Source organism: Pelobates fuscus, chromosome 12, assembly GCF_036172605.1.
Source record: "Pelobates fuscus isolate aPelFus1 chromosome 12, aPelFus1.pri, whole genome shotgun sequence".
In the NCBI taxonomy this organism is placed as follows: domain Eukaryota; kingdom Metazoa; phylum Chordata; class Amphibia; order Anura; family Pelobatidae; genus Pelobates; species Pelobates fuscus.
In genome coordinates, this window is record NC_086328.1 from 34,910,202 (window position 1) to 34,931,023 (window position 20,822).

At 40.1% G+C, this 20,822-nt stretch overlaps 1 protein-coding gene and 1 long non-coding RNA gene across 3 annotated transcripts in view; one reads left to right on the forward strand and one right to left on the reverse strand.

The window, feature by feature from the left end:
• LOC134578777 (uncharacterized) overlaps nt 1-20,822 on the reverse strand; it is a 495,152-nt gene that overhangs the window by 272,602 nt on the left and 201,728 nt on the right. The gene's annotated exons all lie outside the window — the stretch shown is intronic.
• Nucleotides 1-20,822, forward strand: part of NLRC5 (NLR family CARD domain containing 5) — a 140,481-nt gene that overhangs the window by 41,005 nt on the left and 78,654 nt on the right. For both annotated transcript variants that reach the window (XM_063437813.1, XM_063437814.1), the window contains exons 9-18: nt 9,320-9,370; nt 10,881-10,943; nt 11,523-11,606; nt 12,143-12,226; nt 12,739-12,828; nt 14,289-14,354; nt 15,718-15,801; nt 16,687-16,770; nt 19,224-19,313; nt 19,405-19,452. In XM_063437813.1, coding sequence (XP_063293883.1) covers nt 9,320-9,370; nt 10,881-10,943; nt 11,523-11,606; nt 12,143-12,226; nt 12,739-12,828; nt 14,289-14,354; nt 15,718-15,801; nt 16,687-16,770; nt 19,224-19,313; nt 19,405-19,452 — 744 coding nt within the window. The remainder of the gene's footprint in view (nt 1-9,319; nt 9,371-10,880; nt 10,944-11,522; nt 11,607-12,142; nt 12,227-12,738; nt 12,829-14,288; nt 14,355-15,717; nt 15,802-16,686; nt 16,771-19,223; nt 19,314-19,404; nt 19,453-20,822) is intronic.

Consider the following 20,822-nt stretch of genomic DNA (forward strand, 5'->3'; position numbering starts at 1 on the left):
AAGGGATGTGGGGTGGTAGAAAGTCTCTAAAGGGGACAAATTAAATAAAATAAAGTATAGTACAGTTGTGAACAAGTGGTGAGGATAATTCTTTATTGGAATCGTTCACGTGGTTTAGAGCCTATTAAGGACCGGCTCTAATCGCATCCGCTGTTGTGTACTTAAGGTGACACACACCCTATGCGTCCATATTAGGCGATAACCTCAATAATGGAGATAAAAGTGGGAGAGAACAGGGAAGCAAAGCTAACCCTGGTGTAGAAATCCTCAGTATAATTGAGAAATTTAGAAATACAGGTTGCTTCTCACCTTGTTTAGAGCCTCTGACTTGGCTCTAAATATGTAGACAGATGTGTCAATTTAGGGGGACACTATCCTTCTTTCCAGCAGCTAAGATGATCCACCAGACTATATATGAAGTATAGTTAACATTTATTATAGTCAAGATAAAAACAATATAAATACATACAAAGTAGTACTGGTGGTGTGGAGCCTAAAACGCGTTTCGCCGATTAAACTCCGCTTTTTCAATTGGTGATGTTGATGCTGCTGGTTCCGGTTTTAAATTGCTTGAAAAGATCGGCTGATTGGTGATTGGTGTTCGTGATACATCCAATCACAAGCGCTCCTAGGAGGGGGAGTGTAGAGTATCGGCTGTTGGCGATCTATCCCTTAATAGCAATGTCATCACGCACTACGGAACTTGCGTGTGACATCACTTTCGGGATAGGAGTCGCCGAACTTCTTTCCGTCAGTCCGCCTCCCATAACAGAAATGACGTGGTATGAAGAACTTTACGATCAGTCCCAGCATCTTCCATGCTGTGGGGTTGGAGTAATGTGTGGGAGCAGTTGGCAAATTGCACATCTATTTCCTTTCTAATAGTCCCGTCCGCCATCTTAATTGTTGACAGTGTGTTGGAAAAGAAGAACGTCCACATAATATTAGTAGTCCTTCACAGGAGTATATATTAGTCCTAAAATATTATGCTCATGGGAGGCATAATATAAAGAGCAAAACATGGATGATATCAATAAATAGAATACAGATTCTATAAATTACATTATCTTTATAAAAATTACCAACAAGTGAGGCAATGTTGTTGTGAGAAGTCATTATGTGTATCACACATATGGATCCAAAAAAGGATTATAATATGGTACAAAGTCCTCTTCATTATGCTTTCGTGGTTTTGGTATAATGGTACACAGTGTATCGCTTGATTTTTTTACGGGCGACTGATGGCTCCACCTGTTTGGATTGCACAAACGCAGGTGGGACGTGTACAGATGCCTCACCCCCTTGTCGTTACAGTCTGCCCAAAGGGTGTTACTCAATTACTGGTTGGTCCATTTCAGAAGTAAGGTGGATCTTACACCCGGTTATCTTAGTGAAAAGGGGTAGGGTTTGGGACCACTTTATAAACTTTGGATATTTTAAATGCCACATTTATCCTTGAGGGAGATGTTATGTAGAACCCAAATGCACATCGGGTTTTTGCTTGTTATTTTTTCATGTATGTACTTTATTTTCACATGGTAATTAAGATTTTTGGTGGGAGTCAGTGGTTGTGGAAGCTGGGATTGGGAACAGCTTCCTATTTTGTTGGGCCACCTCAGAGCTGTGAGACAACTGAGGTATAGAACTAGAGTCTTAAGCCTACTGCGTAAAGATCATCGGGATGCTTGTTATTCTTAGGATGGAGCATTGATTTTTGGAGGTGATTATACAACACAGCGCTCATTTATTTATTTATTGTAAAAAAAAAAAAAAAAACTTTGTCATCATGCACCATTTATACAGGGAGTCAACGGGCGTGTATGGTAAAAAACCTCTGTCGCAGCGTATGAGGTTTGACTATTAAGTATAAAGCATGTGAAAATTAGATATGCAAACATATAGCATAGAAGATAAGATAAGAACCATTCAGCCCATCTAGTCTGCCCAATATTTCAAAATACTTTTAATTAGTCCCTGGCCTTATCTTAAGTCTGGATAGCCTTATGAAACACTCTGCTATAGTATGCAGAAACCAGGAGCTAACCTATGATGTTGGCTGAGTATGGTAGAAGGTACAAGTATAGAGATTGCAGGTATATAAATGCGTACTGTGCCTTTAAGATATAAGAAATGTGTGCTGTGCCTTTAAGGAAACCATATAATATGCGTGGCAGGTCTATTAGCAAGAAAAAAATATAATAATAAAAAAACGGAGGGAAAAGATGAAGAATAGTGGTAAAAACAAAGGATGAATCCAATAAGCCACAGAAAAAAACAAAGAGAGAGAGATGAAAAAAATGGAGAGAGAGAGATGAAGAAAAAAAATATATAATGATAAATAAAAGCACTAAAATACAATAAAATAAAAAATAAAAATAGAAATAAAAAGTAAATATAAATAAATAAAAATAAAATAAAAAATAGAAAATAAAATAAAATAAAAATAAAAATAAATAAAAATAGGTAAATAGTAAAAAATGCAGCCGATGATGTGTGCAGTGCAGATATCTCTATCCCTAATATAAAATAGGGTAGTTGATATCCGCTCCAAATATTATACTTTGTATATTTCAAAGATGCGATTCAAATGTTTAAAAGTATAGTAGCAATACAGTATAAGGAACTGGATGCTAGGGTGGTACGAGAAATGTATCACTGGATATAGAAAGCAATGGTACAAACTGGATGTAAATAACATAAACCAGTTTATTGGTAAAAAGATAAAAATATATAAAAATATAATTCAGGAACAGTTCATACAGTGGTTACCAGTCTAATGAGGCTCAGAAAAGTGCAGAAACCCTTGGATTTGGCTGGGATTGATGTGGATTGACTTCGGCCGATGAGCTTTGGAAATCCTGCTGCCGGTGAGGACGGCGGGCTTCTCTGTGTGCGTCCCGATAAGAATCTCTCTCCAGGGGACGTGCTCTGTAAACGGCTCCACTCAGCAAATGCGCCAAAGGTCCTGTGCGAATGCGGTTCTCTGCTGGTAAACGCTCAGTATGCTGGAACTCAGTCCTGATGAATTCATATATATATATCTTAAAGGCACAGTACGCATTTATATACCTGCAATCTCTATACTTGTACCTTCTACCATACTCAGCCAACATCATAGGTTAGCTCCTGGTTTCTGCATACTATAGCAGAGTGTTTCATTTATGTATAGGTTTTAGTGAATCCCTATTTTCCAGTTTTTGAGCGACCTACTGCTAGTCGGACTCCCTCTCCCCTGGGCATTACATTAGGTATACCAGTACTGTTTATTCACATTTCCTGGATAGCCTTATGTCTATCCCAGGCATGCTTAAACTCCCTCACTGTGTTAACCTCTACCACTTCAGCTGGAAGGCTATTCCATGCATCCACTACCCTCTCAGTAAAGTAATACTTTCTGATATTTTTAAACCTTTATTCCTCTAATTTAAGGCTATGTGATCTTGTTGTGGTTATTCTCCTGCTTTTAAATATAGTCTCCTCCTTTACTGTGTTGATTCCCTTTATGTATTTAAATGTTTCTATCATATCCCCCCGGTCTAGTCTTTCCTCCAAGCTATACATGTTAAGATCCTTTAACCTTTCCTGGTAAGTTTTATCCTGCAATCCATGAACCAGTTTAGTAGCCCTTCTTTGAACTCTCTCTAAGGTATCAATATCCTTCTGAAGATAGGGTCTCCAGTGCTGTGTACAGTACTCCAAGTGAGGTCTCACCAGTGATCTGTACAATGGCATGAGCACTTCCCTCTTTCTACTGCTAATACCTCTCCCTATACAACCAAGCATTCTGCCAGCATTTCCTGCTGCTCTATTACATTGTCTGCCTACCTTTAAGTCATCAGAAATAATCACCCCTAAATCCCTTTCCTCAGATGTTGAGGTTAGGACTATCAAATATTCTGTACTCTGCCCTTGGGTTTTTATGTCCAAGATGCATTATCTTGCATTTATCCACATTAAATGCCAGTTGCTACAACTCTGACCATCTAGTTTACCTAAATCATTTGCCATCTGGCTTATCCCTCCTGGAACATCAACCCTGTTGCAAATTTTAGTATCATCAGCAGGAAGACATACCTTACCATCAAGTCCTTCTGCAATATCACTAATAAAAATATTAAAGAGAATGGGTCCAAGTATAGATCCCTGAGGTACCCCACTGGTGACTAGCCCAAGCTTCAAATATACTGTTGCCTGTCACTCAGCCACTGCCTTACCCATTCAACAATATTGGAATCCAAACGTAAAGATTGCAGTTTATTGATAAGCCTTCTATGTGCAACAGTGTCAAAAGCCTTACTGAAATCTAGGTAAGCAATGTCTACTGCACCACCCTGATCTATTATTTTAGTTACCCAATCAAAAAAATTAATTAGATTAGTTTGGCATGATCTCCCGGAAGTAAACCCATGTTGTCTCTGATCTTGAAATAAAATTAAAATAAATAAAATGAAAATGAATAGTAGTTGCCTACGAGTTCAGTTATGCATGCCCCGGTACATATTATGCCACAGTTGTGCTTGTTGCTCCACATTTGTCTTAATACAGGAGGGTAGGCCTCGCCAATACCAAACCAATATCAATACGGCAGATATAACGCTGTGCCAATTGGGTCACGCAGGACCCTTTCAGATCACGGAGAGATCACAGGAACTCGTAGGAGTAGGCGTATTGATGGCATTCATCGGCAACCAAGCAAAGCTCACTTATCTATTCATGTTGGAAATTCCCTTTAAAATTCACCCTCAAGGCTTTTAGCTATTGCTCCTAGGTGGGGCTGACGGACAGTGATAGGTAGAGCAGTTATCTCTATCTTGATAGCAGTCATTTAACAATTTCATTCATATAGCAATTGGTTGTGTGTGTAATCGTTCATGCCTGTTGAGACATTATTATCCTGGGTTGATTGTTTCCAGTATCAACAACTGTAAGTTTGTTCCCTCTGTCATACTTATCCTGGAGCCTTTCAACTGCTTAAAGGGATTTTAGTGTAAGGAACACAAAGTTGTAATCCTAATACTATAGTACCCTCTGGTCCCCCTCCTCCTTTGCGCTCTCCCCTGGCACATAAAGGGTTAAAAACCTTTTATTTACTCACCCGATTACAACACCGATGTAATCTGATTGGGGGACCGAATGTGCATGCGCGAGGATATTCACGCAGAGAGGGAGAGAGTCCAGTATCATTTAAGGGACTCAGAGTCCCTTTAATGATGCAGAGAGAACACTCTGATTGACAGCCACTAGAGGCTTTCTTATTCCTGCAAGGTAGTCATTGCAGTTTCTTAAAAACTGCAATGTTTTGCATTGCAGGACTAAGTGGGACTGGGACACTAAAAGCAGACCAGCTCAATGAGCTGAAGTGGTCTGGGTGCCTATAGTGTGCCTTTAAGACAGATATCCAAAACAACTTTAGCTTAATGAAACAGTTATTGTGTATAGATCATGCCTCTGATGTTTCACCGCTCAATTCTCTGTCATTTAGGAGTGATTATAGTGTCCCTTTAACAACTGCAAATTCAGAATTTAAAAGAATGTGTATTCTACAAATACAGACATATAACAATGTGGATACAATATAGAAGGTATTAAAGATGCAATAATAACCACTGTAGGGTTAAGGAACATAGGATATTGCACCCAGGCAAAGGGCCGGACTGGCCCACCGGGATACCGGGAAATTTCCTGGTGGGCCGTCGGCATCTGGGGCCGGGCAGGCAGCTGGCTGACCTGCGGCCGCAGAGTGAGCTCTTTTGGCGGCCGCAGGGGGAGCTGGCTGTTCTGTCTCTGCTCTCCCGCCCCAGAGCGCCGCTTAATGAGACCGGGGCCGGAATATGACGTCATATTCTGGCCCCAGTCTCATTAAGCGGCGCGCCAGGGAGCAGAGACAGAACAGCTCCCTATTCGCGCCACCAGCCGCCCGCCTTGCACAATCCCTGCAATCAGCATGCCGCCCGGCGCCTGCCTGCACAATCCCTGCAATCAGCATGCCGCCCGCCTGCACAATCCCTTGGCCGGTCGCTCACTGGACCCCACAGGTAGCAATAATGTGTGAGTCATGGTGTGTCTGTCTGTGTCATGCAATGTGTGTCTGTGTCATTGTGTGTGTGTGTCTGTGTCATGGTGTGTGTGTGTGTCTCTGTCTGTGTCATGCAGCGTGTGTGTGTCTGTGTGTGTGTCTGTGTCATGCAATGTGTGTCTGTGTCATGGTGTGTGTGTGTGTGTCTCTGTCATGGTGTGTGTGTCTGTCTGTCATGCAATGTGTGTCTGTGTCATTGTGTGTGTGTGTGTCATGTAATGTGTGTCTGTCTGTGTCACGGTCTGTCTCTGTCATGGTGTGTGTGTGTCTGTCTGTATCACAGTGTGTGTGTGTGTGTCACGGTCTCTCTGTGTCGTGGTGTGTGTGTGTTGTGGTGTGTGTGTCATGGTGTGTGTGTATGTCTGTGTCATGGTGTGTGTGTGTCTGTGTCACGGTCTGTCTGTTATGGTATGTGTGTGTGTCTTTTTTAAGGTGTGTGTCTGTCATGGTATGTGTGTGTGTGTGTGTCTGTCATGGTGTGTGTGTGTCTGTCTGTGTCATGGTATGTCTGTCTGTCACGGTGTGTCTGTGTTTCTGTCTGTGTCACGGTGTGTGTGTTTCTGTCTGTGTCACGGTGTGTGTGTGTCAGTCAGTGTCACAGTCTGTCTGTGTCATGGTGTGTGTCTGTCATGGTATGTGTGTATATATGTGTGTTTTTACTCACCTTTTTTTCCCCCCACGTCGTGCTGGTTTCCCCTCGACTGGCCCTGCCTCTATGGCTGAGATCATCAAGCTTGATGATCTCAGCCAATCCGCACTGACACGGAAACACCTCTAGTGACCGTCTGAGTGTCTGTCACTAGGAAGCAATGTAAACACTGCCTTTTCTCTAAAGAGTCAGTGTTTACATTGAAAAGCTTGCAGGGACAGGCTATAGACACCAGAGCCAATACATTAAGCTGTGTGTGTGTGCGCGCCTGCTAGTGAGTGGGCTTGCTTGTGTGTGTGTGTGTGTGTGCCTGCTACTGAGTGAGCTTGTGTTTTTATGTCAGTGACCTTATGTATATCAGTGAGATTGTTTGTCTATGAGGCTGTGTATCAATCAGCTTGTGTCAGTGAGATTGTCTGTGTCTGCATGTGAGTAAGCTTACTGTATAATTAAAAAATTTACTCTGAAAGGACCAATATTTTATATTGGAAAAAGCAATATATATATATATATATATATATATATATATATATATATATATATTCACTCATCTAGGGTGGCAAGACCTAGCCTTACATATGACATGCAACAATATATGGTGCAATGACTTATGGGGCTGGCATAGATTTTTTTTTCCAGGGCTGCTTTGTATCCCCAGTCCGGCCCTGCCCAGGCCACTTCAATGAGCTGAAGTGATCTGGGTGCCTATAATGTACCTTTAATAAAAACTAATGACTGTCTGAATACAAGATTAGTTACATGTTTAGAACATTGTACATTTTTTTACAAACACGCTTCCATAACAAGAGGAAATAAAACAATGACATATATAAAGATATTATTGGTGGTAGATGAGGTGTGAGGCAGGATTTGACAGACTGTTATGTGAAACTGCATGAGTCTCTTATTTGCAAATGAAGAGCTGGGTAGATTCATGCATAAAAACCCCAAAGACTTGCCATGTAGCTACACAAAACAAGTCATTATCTGACTTCAGGTATCATAACTAAGACAATCTAACATGAGTTCAGTGGTATGGAAAAAAAAAAAGTAAAGTTCATGGTTTGTTTTTGAGAACTGTTCAATCTATATGACATTTATTTATTCGATTACAAATGTAAATATGTTCTACTGCGGTAGTTATTCATTTGTTGTCTGTTATGGTATGTGTGTGTGTCTTTTTTAAGGTGTGTGTCTGTCATGGTATGTGTGTGTGTGTGTGTCTGTCATGGTGTGTGTGTGTCTGTCTGTGTCATGGTATGTCTGTCTGTCACGGTGTGTCTGTGTTTCTGTCTGTGTCACGGTGTGTGTGTTTCTGTCTGTGTCACGGTGTGTGTGTGTCAGTCAGTGTCACAGTCTGTCTGTGTCATGGTGTGTGTCTGTCATGGTATGTGTGTATATATGTGTGTTTTTACTCACCTTTTTTTCCCCCCACGTCGTGCTGGTTTCCCCTCGACTGGCCCTGCCTCTATGGCTGAGATCATCAAGCTTGATGATCTCAGCCAATCCGCACTGACACGGAAACACCTCTAGTGACCGTCTGAGTGTCTGTCACTAGGAAGCAATGTAAACACTGCCTTTTCTCTAAAGAGTCAGTGTTTACATTGAAAAGCTTGCAGGGACAGGCTATAGACACCAGAGCCAATACATTAAGCTGTGTGTGTGTGCGCGCCTGCTAGTGAGTGGGCTTGCTTGTGTGTGTGTGTGTGTGTGTGTGTGCCTGCTACTGAGTGAGCTTGTGTTTTTATGTCAGTGACCTTATGTATATCAGTGAGATTGTTTGTCTATGAGGCTGTGTATCAATCAGCTTGTGTCAGTGAGATTGTCTGTGTCTGCATGTGAGTAAGCTTACTGTATAATTAAAAAATTTACTCTGAAAGGACCAATATTTTATATTGGAAAAAGCAATATATATATATATATATATATATATATATATATATATATATATATATATATATATATATATATTCACTCATCTAGGGTGGCAAGACCTAGCCTTACATATGACATGCAACAATATATGGTGCAATGACTTATGGGGCTGGCATAGATTTTTTTTTTCCAGGGCTGCTTTGTATCCCCAGTCCGGCCCTGCCCAGGCCACTTCAATGAGCTGAAGTGATCTGGGTGCCTATAATGTACCTTTAATAAAAACTAATGACTGTCTGAATACAAGATTAGTTACATGTTTAGAACATTGTACATTTTTTTACAAACACGCTTCCATAACAAGAGGAAATAAAACAATGACATATATAAAGATATTATTGGTGGTAGATGAGGTGTGAGGCAGGATTTGACAGACTGTTATGTGAAACTGCATGAGTCTCTTATTTGCAAATGAAGAGCTGGGTAGATTCATGCATAAAAACCCCAAAGACTTGCCATGTAGCTACACAAAACAAGTCATTATCTGACTTCAGGTATCATAACTAAGACAATCTAACATGAGTTCAGTGGTATGGAAAAAAAAAAAGTAAAGTTCATGGTTTGTTTTTGAGAACTGTTCAATCTATATGACATTTATTTATTCGATTACAAATGTAAATATGTTCTACTGCGGTAGTTATTCATTTGTTTCCCTTCTTTAGTGTTGAGCCTAAGACCGCTATCTTCAAGTCAGATCTCGCCATACCAGTAAGGTAAACTATTAACCTTGTACTATGGAGTTTATAGTGACTATCCTTTCCTCAATAAACCCCACTTTTACATTAAAATCAATTATTATTTATACCAGTAGTATTGTTTTTTACTTTATAAAATAACTGCATAGGTGCCAAGAGCCCCGAATTTGCTGGAACATTTCTGCATTTTGGGGTACTGTCCCATCAAAATTAGGCCCTGGGGATGTGTCTCGCATTTTTAAAGTCTGCAGACAGATTTCAAAATGCAGTAGGGGACTGGGCACTAAAACCAGGGACAGAGCACTTCATCTACGTTCCTTGCACGGTCTGATGAAGGGGCCAGGCTGGGCACTCTCTTAGAAACCAACCCCTTTGGCGGGTAGAAACATCCCCTGCATAGTGGCCTACTCTCTGCATCTATGTTCAGGCATCGAAAATTCATCAGACGAGGAACTGAAAAGCTGCTCTTTGCCACACTGATAATTCTGAATTTATACCTGGTTAATTTCAGTTTAATGAAGATGTGTTAGTTTCAATGCAGTTGAGTAGGGGGCAGTCTACATCATCAATAATTTGCTCCCAAACAATGTGACTAAGAACTGTGGGAGTGAGCCTAGAGACTATTAGCAACACAACCACTACACAGAGCTGTACTGGCTAAAATGCTAAGCGCATCCCTTTAACACTGCGAAATTCAAGCAGTGTTTGGATTGATTTATGCAAGTTAGCAGATGAATATTTATATTTGCTTCACAGCAACTGTGAAAATTCTAGACTGTACGTTAGGACACAAAGTCACTAGGTTTCCAGGATAGTTTATTTTTTGATTTTTTTACATATTGCCACGTGGTAATGTAATCTAATACTAACTGATTGTGGATTAATTCGATATTCTGGTTGGATTAGAGTTACTGACACTACATCTACATAGACTTGTAATATTGCAACAAGCACTCCAGAAAATACCGTATGTTGTATAAATCCAGAACATTGCATAGATCTTTTAAAAATTATGTTTTGCTGTTTTTTTTTGTTTTTTTTTAAGACTAACAAAAGAGAAACATTTAATAATAAGATAATAGCATAACAGGGGAGTAACATAATACATGTGATCACATGGGCAAAGACGTTATTGGAAATTGGCAAGGGATCCATTACACACAGGTATGTCTTAAGAGATTCCAGGATTATGTATAAAGCAGAACCTGTTTATCAGAATATTTATTTTACATCTGACATTCTGAAGTGCTTTACAATGAGGTATTTGAGATATATAACAGCAAGCAATTAAAGTACAAAGTAATATTAACAGAACTTCCAGAACTACAAGGTTTTTGGTTTTAAAAGTGCTAATGGGTTATCTGGTATACGAGGAACCACAGCAGGGTGAGGCTAGTCTTCTTACTCACTCTAATCAGATTAACCGGACATAAGGGCTTTTGGACAGGGTCTGAACTTTCTGTAGAATCAAGCCACTGAATTTAAGTTTAAAAAAAAACAGCTTCGATGACTGTAGCTATCATTTCAGCTCTCCACAGGTAAAACGAAGGAGAAGAGACGGGCCAGCACAAGGCATAAAGAAAACATTGAGGTACCGGTAAATAAAAATATTACAATGTAAAACATTTGATCAAGAAAGCAATATCTTTATTAACAGAAGACCGATCACTCATAACTGGAAACAGTAACCAACAGTTTGTAGAACTATGCTGCGAACAGTTTTGTTTTTCAGACGATATATGAAGAACAACCGGTTGTGAGCGATTTTAAAATACATTCAAATCTGATATCACTTCATTAACCAGGAAAGGCCAAGACAAAAAGGAGGCAATGCAACGTCACAGCAGTAGCCTATCTTATATTGCTCAACCTGATGTACAGTCAGTTGCCACTACAGAAGATATCAGTGACGGCACCACATGCAGTACAAACAAAACACAGGCATCTACGTTAGATGCTGTAAAAAAACACACAATGTCGTAGAAGACAAACAATAGAAACCAGAGAGGGGTATGGAAAGAACGGTTCATAGTGAGATGGAATATTTTAATCACATAATAAAATTAAACAATACCTTTCTTATATTATTTTTTTCTTCAGATTTTGCATTTGGTAAAATTAATTATTATAAAATTGATTATTGTGTTTCTTCTCCCCCCCCCCCCCCCAGTCTTGCAAGCTGTGAACTGACTCTGGAACACATTCGACAACTGGTTGAGATCCTCACGGAATGCCCACATCTCTGTGATGTAAAGTATGTTGTACATAAAAATAGTCCATCATTAGAAATGTATGAACTGTATTAAGTGGTTTTGGTTTCGCCAAACAATAATAGATCCACAAAAACATTCATTTTGCATACAGATCTCATCTGCAAAATAGATCTAAAACGAGAGATGGACTTTCTACCAACCAGGATTCTAGAAATGATCGAATCGTTTTGATAGGCAAGGAAATAAATCAAATAATCTGATCTCATTCGATTCTTAGGAGAGCTAAAACTCAATAAAAATCCCCCTAGTTAGATCACCTTACCTTACCAGTGCTGGGGAGCAGAATATACTAGACTAACATTATCTGGAATTGTCTCAAAAAAAACAACAAAAAAAAAAATCGGTATTACTGATCTGCTTGACAAGACAAACTGTAGCCAATTACACGACTGACAAATCATCAGAAGCGAATGTAAATACTTTTGGCTGGAGTGGCTGCAATGTCATAGCAAAACATGCTGTGTCAGCTGATATTTAATTTCTGTCTAACAGAACTATATATATATGTTTGTTTCAGTTTATCAGATAATCCTCTTGGAGATCCTGGTTGTAAAGTGCTGTTTGATGCCTTGCCAAAAATAAACATTTATGGGAAGCTAAGGTATGTATTATTTAAATAAATGGTTTTATGTTTTTTATTTTTTTTTCTTGAATTAGGGCAGGGGAGGGCCCCGGATGTTGTAGACTACATCTACCCTGATGTTTTGCCAGCATTATGGCTGTAATAGAATTATGGAAGGTGAAGTCCACATCTGGAGTGCCAAAGGTTTCCTACCCTGAAATAGGGGACTATGGTATAAAGATCATTTCTGGGGCTCAGTTCTAGAACATAGAATATGAACATTCCATTAGTATCCATGGTGGTGAGCGATCTGATTTAGAATCTTCACCATGAATTCCTCTGTTGCTATAACATCACAAATATATGAATTCTTCAAAGTTCCAAATCACCCACTAGTTTGACACACTGCTTTTAGCAGCGTTTTGGGGTTTTGGGGGGGAGGAAATCACACTTTAAAAATACTTTATTGAGACACAAAATTTCTTACTATATGTGCAGTAAAAAAAAAATATTTTAACAGTGTCAAATGAGTCTTGATATTTTATCCCTAGTCTTGACAAAACCGAGTTATCTGCCGAAGGGATTTTGTATCTGGTTGGTTCTATGATATCCTGCCCCAATGTAAAACAAGTGGAGATACGGTAAGAAGTTTTGCGCTTGCTGGACTTGCTGCAAAGGAAGATAAAACACAAGAATTTCCTTATTACTCTTATTAAACGCAGCTTTGTGATCAGACAAATTAAAACATTTGAGTTTAAAACTCAATATATGTGGCTGAGAAGTTCAGAATTGCCAGAATTAAGCAACTCTGTAGCACTATTTAAAGGCACACTCCACTGTCCAAATACAAAACAAATAAAAGTTGCTGTTTTGTTGATATACCCCAAATCAAAACTTGCATTTTTTCATTGAAGTTATATCTAAAAATAGCTTGTAAATACTGCAAATCTCATCTGCAGGCTTTGCAAGCCCTCCTCTTCTAACCCCGCCCAGATTTTAGATGACTGTCCAATCACAGACTTCCCAATGCAGCTCAATGAGAAGTCTTTTGAAGGCAGGTGCACTGGGCAATTGCTGCCTCTGCAGTTTAGCTTCACTGAGCTAACCATACAAGGACGTAAAAGGACCAGTTGTCTGTTTGACAGCCAGGGGGTGTAACCAGTATAATTTACAAAAAAGTGTCAATTTCTATTGAAATTTTCACTTTTTCCAAAATGAGGGAAAAAAATAGGACACACTCTTTACACATAAAGCTTTTCAGCAAGCTGACGTGCTTTAGAGATTTGGGGTGTCCCTTTAAGCACAGGGCTCTGTCCCCATCATGTTTTTTCCAAACCCCTAGACCTGGTTGTTTGTTTCTGTCTTGGAGATACAATTAAGTGGGGGAAGGTGGGGCTATGAGATTATTTCTCTAATTAAGCCCCCTCTCACATACACAGCACTGCCAGGAAGCAGCGAGTGGCAGGCACTGCTTTCACATGTTATTGCATCTGAAGCAAGTGAGCAAGGCCATAGCCAGTTGTCTATCTGGCCATACACTGGGACTGTCTCTGTAGCATACCTCTCCACTGTCCCTATTTAGGAGAGACAGTACCTATATTGAGCCCAAATACATTTAATTCTCTTTTCTATTCTAATGTCCATCTTTTTTATGAGCTCCATATTGTTAGCGTGTGAATATAAAACAGAGCTCCACAGCAATAATACTAAAAGTATTCAGGTTTAATTGCTGTGTTGGCACTTTGAGAAAAAAAAAAGTTGCCATGTATTGCAGTTTGGGCATTCTGGCTCAAAAATGTTCGCCATCACTGGTGTATAATCATTATTCCAGCAAGGCCCAGCAAGAACTACCTAATCACCTGAAAGCTTGCGTTTAATATATGCTCAGCATATCAATAGGGTTACCTTTTCTAACTTTTGCAATGTCTTTTTTTTTTTTTTGTCCATTCTACAGTTTAAGGCTTTGTTATGGTTTCATCTGTTCTAGTTAAAACCTAGAATATATGATTACTCAAAGTAAAACAATGTTTCGCAGAAACCAAATGTCAGATGTTGAATGTTACTGGTAAAACGGTGTCATTGTCTTTCACTCTGATTAAAGGTTTTTACAGCAGACAGCAGCAATACATTTCCTAACAGACAGGGAAGATGGACACAAAAGTATCAGGTACAACTAGTTAAAATACAGTACAACAACCGTGGTAAAGTCAGACCACAGAAAAATAAAGAATGTTATGTATAAAAAGTATTGTGTTCTGAAAAGTGGCCTAAAGTACTAAATGTAGTGCAGTCACCATGGAAACCAGTGGATCCAGCATCCGTGTTGCATAGGTGACATTTTTGCATCACTAACTCCTCCACTTTACAAATATCCAGTCCAGGCATGCATGTTTCTATGGCAACGACTCCACCTGTCCATTCTAGGCTGTAGTGGGTGGTTAGCTGCTGTAGTGGTGGGGTACGTAGTGGGGGATCGGACTGGAATGGGAAATAGGGGCAGTAGTGGGGTATAAGGGTGAAAGTGGGGGATAGTTGGTGAAGTGGAAAATAGTAGCTGCAGTGAGGTATAATGGCTGTAGTGGAGGGGTTATGGGCTGAAGTGGTGGGTTAGAAAGTATAGTGTTGGTTAGGGATAGTAGTAGTGGGGTTAGAAAGACAGTGGGGAGTTAGGCGCTGTAGTGGGTCATGCTACAGTAAAGGGGAGGCAGAACATCACAGACAGCGGCATGCTGAGTTTATTAGCCCTGAATGCCCTGTTCTGGCCAGGCACAGAACAGGGCACTCAGGATTAATAATAAATGGCACATTTTAGACCCAGAAGAGCCAGAAGTGTCTTTGTAAAAGTAGTAGGGGGATGCGGGACAGGCAGAGTGTCAAAATCCACCTGTGAGAAGCAGGACAGGCAGAGGGGTCCATACCTGCAGGGAGACTGAGGCACGGGAAGAGAGGTCTATGTCTGCCTGGAAGGAGAAGGCACAAGCAGATGGGCCTGTACTCTGAGATCAGCTGGTGGAGACATATCATGATATAGCATTGAACTGTAGCTTGAATAATTAAATACACATTATACACAGGGCTCTGTAAAGGAAACACTATAGAATTAATAAGTCATTGAACAAATAGAGCAAGACACAATCATTCACGTACCTAAAAAGTATGTTTAAAAAAATACTTAAGGGAAGTAGATTTCATAGAATGAATAGAGAACTAAAAAAAACACATCATTTCAATATTACATCAGCAAACAGGGGAATTACCGTTTTGATATGTTGTGGTATATATTAGCCCCAATACCAATGACAATTCCGTAGAATAGATATTGTCTCTCCAAGGTACAAAAGGACCAATGACTCTGACTGATAGTAAGAATCGTCTAGCTAATTGCAAAGTTCTCTAAGTTTCTATAGCATGCTCCATACAGTTCATGCATACAATGAGTCATGGGTGTTCTGATACAAGCAATTTACGATTACAAGCAGGTTTTCTGTTAAAGAACTTACGGTAAATCTATTTCTATCTTTACTTTACAGGATAAATGAATGTCGGATGTCCCTGAAGTTGCTTGAAAAACTATGCATTGTCTTACAGAAGTGCAAAGGGTTATCGGACATAGAGTAAGAAGTTGCTATTAGAAAAGAAAAGAAAAAAAAAAAAGATGGAAAAGGATTTGGGTCTGTGTATATATGTTACTTAAGTAAATAAACAGCCAATCCAGAATTTGGGGTCAGAGGCATGCTAGGATATAAAAACACAAAAACGTAATAAATAGAATACAGATGGATTACTTGGAAAACATTTTTTTACATTTATATATGTATATATATCTAAAAGGGACACTATAGGCACCCAGACCCAGTGTCCCAGATCCCTTATCCCTGCAATAGTAATTATTGCAGTTTTTGTTTTTTTTTATAAACTGCAACAATAAGCTTTGTGGGATTACTCCACCTCTAGTGGTGGTCTACCAGTCTACCGCCATGCATGTGCATAAGGTCTCTCCCGCTGGCTGACACCCGAGCCAGCTAAGTGACAGAATGGGTTTTTAACAACTTTGTTTTGCATGCACTACAGTTTCCCTTTAAGGAGCAAAGATGGAATAATTGAGCTGCAAAAAAACGAATTAGGGTAATTCAATAATGTTCGAATGGCCCTGTATTATATAGGGCCAAACAAGCTGCGTACAGAGCCGTTCAGATTGCAAAATCCAGACATTGATCATGTTATTTAACATGAATTTGGTCTGGATTTCAGCCAGACCGAACGTCAAAGGTCGATTGAAATCTGGACTTAGTGCTGCAAATCCAGAAAAAAAGGGATTTAATACAGTGCTTATAGTTAAACAGTTGTGCTTCAAACTCTAAACGTGTGATTGTGTCTTGTGCTTAGTTACCAGTTAGGGTCCAAGTGGAGTCATTACATTAACCTCTCTCTACAGTGTATGCAGTAACTGAAAAAACGTTACAATTTCTATCCATTCCACCCATTATTTTCTCTTTCAGTTTGTCTGACAACTCTTTTGAAAATGCAAGTATTTGTCATCTAACTCGAATTCTCCATGAACTACCAGATCTTCGTTCAATGAAGTGAGTTCCCTGATATATATTAAAGCTAATATAGTGTATAACACAGGACTACAGTACATATATATTTACCACTAATAAACATAGCGCATGCATGTCAATGTTTCAGTCCTCACTGGTATATATCGAATACCCTTTTTAACATACCGTGAGTGCTCTTTTACAAGCAACTTTATGATGGTTATTTGCTAAAGTGAGAACTCTCAGGAATTCAATTTCAAATTTAAGACCATCATAGCCACAATGGAAGCACAAATGAACAGGACACTTTCCCCCAGTTTGAATTTATAGTTTATTTCCACTTTTAGGCCAATTTAAATTCCCAACATTAGTGAATAATCCTGCACAGGTAGGTCTACATACACGATTCACAAAACTAACAGCTCTGAAATCAAGACACTTGATCTTAAATCAAAATATTGCAATGTACTAAGAATTGGACTTCTGGGCTTTATGGATAACACCGCATCAAATTTCTTCAAGTTGATTAATCTAGGAAGACTTGCAAAGTATCTGCTGTTAAAGCAGCGCTGTCAACCACATATTAAAAATGTGTATTATGACTGTGTTTGGAATCTCACTGGAATTCAGTCAAAAGAAATAGACATACTTTGTCTCTGTATTTCTTCTCAACCTGACATTTCCTGAAACACAGCTGATCCTATGTGTTAAGACTTGTAGCCATCATCAGTGACGGCTGCAGTGCATTGGCTGGGTTTATGGAGGACCCATAGGATCAAAGCTGTATTCGCACGCATGCTAAAGAGGAGCAGCGCGACAAAGATGGCGGCACTTGCGAGGGAACGGTTTACCCTTACCTGTCCTTCCGGCCACCAGACCATTAGAAGCGTTGGGGGACTTGGCGAATTCGACAGACCCCCAATGGTGACAGTGCTGCTTTAAACTCATTGGAACTCAAGGTTTAGAGAAATCCCAGTGAGTTCAGTCCTTAAAATGTCTGTGATCAGTCCTGGCAAAAAGAACACGGGATTTGTCAGATCCTGGTCCAGAAGGAATTTATGGGGCAAGCTAGTCAAAGGTATTCAAAGTATAAGTCTCTATATGGATACTGTACTGGAGCTCCCTGTACCCCATCTGGGTACGTCCACCAAGGAACGCTTCCTAGCTGGAACAGGGGACAAACCGCAGCGATCCTGCCCGCCAGTCGCTGTGACTTGACTGGGGTCCTGGAACCTCTCCGTCCTGGAGCAGGCTAGGGTACTTGCTCTATCCACTCCCAGGGACTGGACGACACACAGTCCTGGGAGCTGGAGTCTTACAAGGACTTTCCCTGCTGAATCCTCCACGCTGAAACAAGCTGGAACAGTGATTAGCCCTTTCCCCTCCCGGTAACCAGACGACACATAGTTCTGGAAGCACACGTTGGAATGCTTTAATCTGGCCAGACGGCCTGCTTTTATACAATAGTCCCTACAAGGGGTCTCCCACACAAAACAGGGAAATTCCTCCCATGATCCTCTGTGCCTGAGAGATAATTACGGTACCTGAGCAAACACTTATAAGTTAATTATCTCTCAGGGACAGAAAATATAAAAATTTACAAAACACTCCAAAATACACATAGAATACATGAAAACCCCACAAAAGTCACATCCCCTGATAGCCCTGATCTGGATGACCAACATATCCAAAAATCACCCAGATAAGTCCAGGGGTTCGGGTTTTTCATGGAAATCACGTTTTTTGACCGACTGCACATGTGGCTTAATCCCAAAATAGTTCCATGAAATCAGTGCTAGCGGTCGGTCAACTTCGGTAACATAAAAACTAATAAAATACCGAACGTAGTCTCTATTTGAACCGTGGAGCTTGTTCCCCTCATCCAGACTAACGATTCCACCGAAACAGTGTTCTTCTAGGATCTTCAGAACCGAACGCAGGCGATGATGGAAGTCCAGCGGTGTTACGAGAGTTTCAGTGTCCGATTTTAGTTCCATGAACTCGACGACCAAACACCGCTGCCTGCGTTCATGCGAACAAGATGGCCACCAACTCGTGGTCGTTTATACGAATTGCGGCCACCCAGATGAACAATTAGAACACTGCGGTGAGAACCGTTCCAAGGTGTTTATAGGATCCCGGGTGTTCCCTGGTTCGTGCGGTTGTTCGGTTCCCAAACATTATAGGGAAATTACAGGAACCAAGCCATTTAAACAGTCTTTTACAAGTTTCCCTGCAGGGCCCATAGTTTGTGGGCAGGAGGCTGGCAAACTGCAGAGGAACATGTGTTTCATGATATAAGCATACATAGACAAATATCTTGATAATGTTTGCCAACCAAATGTTTTATTCGCACCATTACTATTTATGTGTTCTACTCTGCTATTGAAATGCTTTTTTTCCCCTTTAAGTGTCCACTGAAATATGTTTGAGATATTCAATGTATCTGTAAATCGGTATACTTCACCGGTAAAAATTGCATATTTTCATTACAGTTTCAATGGGAATAAAATTAACATATGTAAGATTATTAACCTTACCGAGTGCTTGTCATCGGTGGACAACATGACAGATCTTGCTATCAGGTAGGCCTTTAATAGTAACAATTGTAATATTATAAGTCTATGAAATAACAGCAGCAAATACATTGACAAATCTGTTCTGCTCTTTTTGCAGCTATTTGGAACATCAGAATGTTTTAGTGAAATTTAAAAGAAAAACAAGGTATCTTTCTTTACTGTTGCAAATAATGTATACGATGGTGACAGATTAAAGGGACACTATAGTCACCTGAACAACTTTAGCTTAATGAAGCAGTTTTGGTGTATAGAACATGCCCCTGCAGCCTCACTGCTCAATCCTCTGCCATTTAGGAGTTAAATCCGTTTGTTTATGAACCCTAGTCACACCTCCCTGCATGTGACTTGCACAGCCTTCCATAAACACTTCCTGTAAAGAGAGCCCTATTTCGGCTTTCTTTATTGCAAGTTCTGTTTAATTAAGATTTTCATATCCCCTGCTATGTTAATAGCTTGCTAGACCCTGCAAGAGCCTCCTGTATGTGATTAAAGTTCAATTTAGAGATTGAGATACAATTATTTAAGGTAAATTACATCTGTTTGAAAGTGAAACCAGTTTTTCTTTCATGCAGGCTCTGTCAATCATAGCCAGGGGAGGTGTGGCTAGGGCTGCATAAACAGAAACAAAGTGATTTAACTCCTAAATGACAGCGAATTGAGCAGTGAAATTGCAGGGGAATGATCTATACACTAAAACTGCTTTATTTAGCTAAAGTAATTTAGGTGACTATAGTGTTCGTTTAACTTAAAGGAACATTCCAAGCACCTTAAACACTACAGACTGCTGCGGTGGTACTGGTTCCAGGAGTGTCCTGTAGAACTCCCAGGGAAAAGTAGTCAGACAGATCTGCTGGGAACCAGCTGCTTCTTCTGCTGGTGGAGGTTTCCCTGTGGCACAGGACTAGCCCATTGGCTGAGAGTGCCCAGCTGATGCCCTCAGCCAATAAACCCTGCCTGGAATAGCTCAGTGTAGTCAATAGAAGCTCCCATTAGGAACCTCCAACTCCAGGAAAGGCTGGCCACAGAGGTTTGACTGCTTACTCATGGAGTGCTCCGGGGGACGCCAGTACCATAATCAGTACTTTGGGCTTAGGTGGCTATGGTACTTCAAGGGCTCCATAAAAAAATAAAAAAAAAGTTGTTGTTTATACATAAATGACATTGTTACACTTGATGTCTAAATACTACAGGCTACAAAATCAATTTACATATGTTCCAAAAAAACAAACTTATTCAGGCATGTAACAATTATATATAGATAGTTCACAATGCAAACAACGGATTGGGCACATTACAGGATTGTGGAAAAAATATGCCAGTAAAAAAATGAGTCCATCTCTTCCTGTTTATCAATACGGAGTCATGAGATTTCCATATTAGCTTTTCTAGCCAGCTTTTAAAAGGGACACACATCTTCATCGCATTGATGTGGATTTTGTGTCTGGAGTCTTCGCGTGCCATGCTTCCGTTCAGTGCTAAACCGTTTTTAAAGAGACACTCCAGACCCTTAACCCC